The 5,687-nt window shown below is 33.3% G+C and overlaps 1 protein-coding gene across 1 annotated transcript in view; it reads right to left on the reverse strand.

Annotated features, from left to right (window-relative positions):
• Positions 1-4,246, reverse strand: part of LOC132180736 (secretory carrier-associated membrane protein 1) — a 9,750-nt gene extending 5,504 nt beyond the window's left edge. The window contains exons 1-6 of the mRNA XM_059593654.1: positions 3,998-4,246; positions 3,083-3,148; positions 2,243-2,344; positions 2,064-2,126; positions 1,349-1,382; positions 1,129-1,251 (exon numbers count right to left, since the gene is read on the reverse strand). Of these exons, the coding sequence (XP_059449637.1) occupies positions 1,129-1,251; positions 1,349-1,382; positions 2,064-2,126; positions 2,243-2,344; positions 3,083-3,148; positions 3,998-4,051 (442 nt within the window). The 5' untranslated portion in view covers positions 4,052-4,246. The remainder of the gene's footprint in view (positions 1-1,128; positions 1,252-1,348; positions 1,383-2,063; positions 2,127-2,242; positions 2,345-3,082; positions 3,149-3,997) is intronic.
• Between the last annotated feature and the right edge of the window lie 1,441 nt (positions 4,247-5,687).

A 5,687-nucleotide genomic window follows, 5' to 3' on the forward strand; every position in this document is an offset into this window, starting at 1 on the left:
CCCAATGGCACCAGAGGTGGTATGACAACCCTTGGTGTTCTGTTAGGGTGGTCGGCCACCCATAGAATAGTAAGAATGTTTTTTTTTTAATAAGTTTTGGATTTGAAGAAAAAAAAAAAAGTTTATTAGAAATTCCATTATGTTCTTCTAGGAATAACTATTCCTCTTTGTAAGGAAATGGTATGCAACTAAACAAAGGAATAGTCATTCTAGGTCACCGCATACCAAACGTGCCTTTGTAAAGATCCATCCCCCGTTTAGCATAGAACATGCCGATACCCAAGAATAGATCTCTTCATGATCTTATTACCAATTTCGAAACATGGAATCGCATCTCAACTTAATTAATAATGTGGACAACATTCTCTGGCTATTATAAGCTGTGATAGATGTTAGAACATGTGGTCTTTCTGTTTGAATATGCTAGATTTTTTTTCTTAAACTACTTTTTAAATATGGTATGGAGGATTTAAGGAATATCAACTTCATCTACTAGCTATTAGGATTTACATAATAGAGACTCTTTCAGAATGCTACCAGATTCTTTCGGTACAGACTAGAAGGTCTTAAGTGGGAATTTAGATGCCAGTAAGCTCTAACTCAAATGGCACCTTCTCTCCTCATAAGAATAAGGTGGAGGGTGAAGTCATAGATTCAAGACCACCGGATGTGTGTGTAACTTACAATCAACAAATAATATAGAAAATTGTTCTCCTTGTTCATTATAAGTACTGATATAGGTACCAACCTTCATAAGAAGGAGCCAGGTGAATTTTTCTTTTCATAGCTTAATCATTTAAGTTGGATACTCCAACAATCTCATGAGCTTCCTAATGCAGCTAGAGGTAGTGGCTTTATTTTTTCACAGAAATAGGCAACGCAATTTTCTTTTTGTTTATTCCCCACCCAGCAAAGAGAAGAGATAGACAAGGGTGCATTACTTTCAAATAGTGCCACTGGGTTCCACTTACGAAGAAAGTTATAACATTTTAACATCAACTTGTTAACTTAAACTACTTTAATTTTACAAAGAAAAGTGGGATAAATACAGATACACAAGTGAGTAACATATGACCCGTTGAAACACTGAATCTAACTGTCAATAGATAGGACTTTTAGCTAACTTACCCAAGTATGTCGTAAAAGCAATATACTGAACTCTTTGTAGATGGATAGGTATTTCATTTGCAATGTCATGATGGATGAGAGGTAAAAATGGGGGCCAATTTTTCTCCTCTATAACAACTCCAGCTGCAAAACAGAATAAAGATCTTGTAAATACATGGAAAATTGGCAATGCACATCATTACCAATGTTTCTTTTAAGCGCATATGAAAAATGGATATACCTCGTGATATGGCGTCTTCCCTCCGTCTTATTTCCTGCAGAGCATCATGAAAGCTGATATGTGATTACCAAATAAGCACAGTTTATGTCTAAAAGCACATGAAATTACCCAACTAAATTTATTTATTTTATTATTATTATTATTATTATTTAAAGTAATTGGCCCCAAAAGGGAGGTGGATGGAAAGATTTGAGCTAGTGACCTCCACTTCATGAGGTGTGGTCCCCAGCCGATTATACTACCGCTTAGGGTTAAAATTACCCAATTAAAACTAAGGCCTTGCTGACAGCATATATTGTACAATTTCAAATTTAGTTTCCACATAAAAGATACCTACATAAAAAATACAAGTATATATGCATATCAAATATACATGTATTTATATATAACACATATTGAAAGTAATGTCAAGATGATAATTTTAGGAGAAAAAAATAAAACAATAAAGTTTTTGGATGTGAATATTTTGTTACACCTAAGTCAAATTTAACAAGTGGCCGATTATTATCCTTTCCCTGCCAGCATTTACACATAGCATGCACTTTTCCTACTAGAAAATAATTGCCTAATATGAACCCTGAAATCAACAAACTTATAGTGATTTCAGTCCCATTCGTGTCGAAGAATGGTCTACAAATTTTTTCTAAAAGCATCAGTTATGTGATTTATGAATCCATGTTCAGAAGTGACCATATGCAATTGTAGGAGTAATTACCTGTTCCCTCCTTTTCAATTCAGCCTCTTTAACCTGGAGCTCCTTCTCCTTTGCTTTCAAATCCTAATGTTAAACAGGAAATAAATTTAAAAGAAACAGAAGGGAAATACGTACTCAAACAGAACATTCAGATAGCAAAATGTACATTCCAATTTAACATTTTGAGTACTTTAATCCACCTTTCCATTATCAAGAGGAATATCAATTGTAGCACCACGATCATAAGGTTCAGGAGGCAGGGGTGAAAGCCTTGAGGTAGCAGGAGGTACACTTCCGGGATTCTAAAAATGCCAAAAGAATCTATATGAAGTCAGTACATTATGAAGGCAATATCATGCGCTACTGCATGATGAAGCATCCACAAAAAAGAATAGGTAAAAATGTCACGGTATGCACCCATAACTTTGAAAGTGCAGTCTCCCAGAAAAATTCCATGAAACAAACAAGCTAAGCAAGTGATGCAGACAGTGTCACTGGCTAGAAAGATTATGCATAAATAAATGATCAGAAGAATAGGAATTAAGAGTGTTGCTTAAGGCATACTAGTGAATAATTCTCATAAATCAAATAAGCCGAAATATCCTCTAAGTCTTACTCTAAAAGTGAGTGCATTAAGAGCACTCATCATCCCAGAGCACTCTAAAAATGATCCACCACAGCCTAAAAAGGGTCCTCTTTTAAGTCAGATTGCATATTCTTGTCAAACCTTAACAACTCTACCAATTGGATTCCAACATCATCAAGCATGAAAACTTTGATGAGTCATTTAAACAATATAAATGGATTTCTACACATACAAATCCAACATTTCCAATTCTTTAATATTGGGAATCCATCAAGCCAATATCATGTGCATCCATACCTCTGGACCAAACACAACGTAAAAGAAACCAAAAACTATGAGTAATGTTGCATTTATGAAAAATAAAGCACATCACAGATGCTCTTCAGCATTAGTTGACCGAAAAAAGCCTTATGCTAAAAGCAAAGATATAGGGAAAGGAAAAGGGCAAGCTTACTGTCATATAAAATGCACCTCCGCCATAGTTTGATTGCCCCGATCCTTTCCCTCTAGCTGTGGAATCCTATAATATTAACAGAACTTTGAATCATATCAAAAATGGTAAATAAAATATAAAATAAAAAAAGCGATAATATAGAGTACATGACTTACGACAATTCAATAACAATTAGGAGCATTACAAGACAAAATATATTCCCATCTATAGGTCACCAGAAAACTCTCCAAGAGTATACAAAACAATGAAAGTTATCTCACAATCCATGATATAACTTCACGCATTTCAATTTGCTCATAATAAATCAAGATTTTCTTCTTTGTTTTTGTTAAGGCAAAAATCAACCATCATACTCATCCTCATGGACAAAGACTACTAAACAATCTCAGGCCTATCAAGTAATTGAACACGAATTCTTAAGTTTTAGTACCATATTTCAATAAATAAATTATACATCTAATCTCTTAAACCTAATTCGCTTTAACAAGTGAAACCATTCTAAAAATAAAAATGAAAATAGAAGTAACAGTAATCAAATTCCAATTATGCTCCATCTTAACAGGTGAGAATGGGATTACGCAATAAAATCAAAAATATAAGACAATAGCTCCTGGGATCCAGAAATTTGTATTCTTCACATTTCCTAGAATTTCCCGGCAACCAAGCAGAAAGTTAATTTGTAAATAAGGAAAATACAGGTAAAAAATGGATACGTGAGCCACATTGAGATTGACGAACTCGAATTCGCAGAGGAAATGAAATGCCAGAAACAGATCTAACTACGAAATCGAGATCGAAAACAAAACAACAAAATCCAACAAATCCACAGGCCAAAACAATTCCTATTCCACAAATTTCAAATCCAACCAACATAGATGAATACAAAAATAATGTATTTATAAACGTAGAACTTACCGCAAACGGATTGACCTCTTCTTCCTCGAAAGGATTGGAATCGTAGCGACTCATTGTATGGAGATCGGAACTCAGTGAGGTAAGCGCAATAAGATCTGAATCAGGAAAATTAGGATCTTTGGGAGGGTTGGTTAGGAAGAAGAGTGAGAAGTAAGGGAATCGCTGGAATATACGGATTTTGGATTTTGGAGTGTATGTTTGTTTCCCAGGAAAATAAAAAAGAGAAATGGCCAGAAGTATTTCGCGCGTGTAAGAGAGAGGGACGTTTTTTTTATAAGACAAAAATTTTCTCCTAATCTCATTTAAAATAGTGTAGTGTCTAAAAACATTTAAAACGCACATTAAATTGTTAAGGTCATTAATAGCAGTTTACTAACTTAGACTAACGTTTTAAATGTTTATAGACGCTTGACGCTATTTTAAATTAGTTAAAAAATAATTCCTCCGGACGGATTTAGAGGTTTGAAAAAAAAAATTGTCTTTTTATATTCGTAAGAAAAGTAGGGTTTGAGTTTCGGTCGGTATTAATTAACCAAATTTGAACGTAATAATTTTGAAAATTGTTTTTTTAATTTTAGTTTGAACAAGTGTTTTAACGTGAAACAAAAATGAAAAAAATACATTTTATGAGATGTATATTTGAAAGTATTTTATATTTTGAAATGTGGTGTTTTATAAAATTTAAATCTAAAGAGTATTTTGTGTTTTAAATTATAGTTTTTTTTGGTTAATAACGTTGTTTTTTTGTTGTTAAGTTAAAGATACTAACAAACAATAAAAGAGCACAATATTTGTTGGTGCAATGACCTCACGCCACTTGCTATGCAAGAGAAAAAAAGGGTTAAAAAGGTTTACGAAGAGAAGGGAAGCTGATTAAGAGAAGGTAAGAGACAATATTTGCCAATCGCAAACTGAGTATAACCATTAACCGTTTTGGTAAACGGTTATTAAAAATTGTTAATCGTCTAGAATAATTATGGTTAGCAGTTTTAGGGACAGGGAAAAGCGATTAATAACAAAAAAAAAAAAAAACTGTTATAAAACTTTCGATTATTGGATTGAATAACTGTTAACTGTCGATTATAAAATAACCGCTAACTGCCTAGGCAGCTGCGGTTGTGATTATTAAAAAGTGATAACCGCCCAAGGCGGTTGCGGTTAGTGATTATAGCCAATAACCGTTGGTTATAACCACTTGAACACTCTTAAAGCTGATGAGAAATTTAGGCAAAATTTAGTTAAGTTAGAATTGCATACATGAGTGAATACTCTTACTTCCTTTATGTAGGTAATAATCTATGACCTTAAAGGGAGAATTGGCTGCAAGGTGCTATGCATGGGTGAAGCTGCACTCTAGTTGGGTTGTAGTCTGTCGAACCCCAGTGGCTTATGAGTCCCGATGCACTTAGAGATCAGCTAAAATAATTTTCTCTATATAACTTGGTCTATAAAATTAACATGTGAGAAACATATAATTTTTTAATTAGAATGTGATAAACACATTTTTCTAATATAATTATTAAAAATATATATTTCTGACCTGCTTAAAGGTACACGTAGCAATTTGATTAACCATGAGTAAATTTCTATCCCTAAAATAATTAACACAACAAAAATTAAATTTTTATAGCCCTTTTTTTTTTTTTTTTTTTTTTGTAGTGTCGAAAAGTCACGTGCCAGTCACAATTCA

This window comes from Corylus avellana, chromosome ca5 (assembly GCF_901000735.1).
Source record: "Corylus avellana chromosome ca5, CavTom2PMs-1.0".
Classification (NCBI taxonomy): domain Eukaryota; kingdom Viridiplantae; phylum Streptophyta; class Magnoliopsida; order Fagales; family Betulaceae; genus Corylus; species Corylus avellana.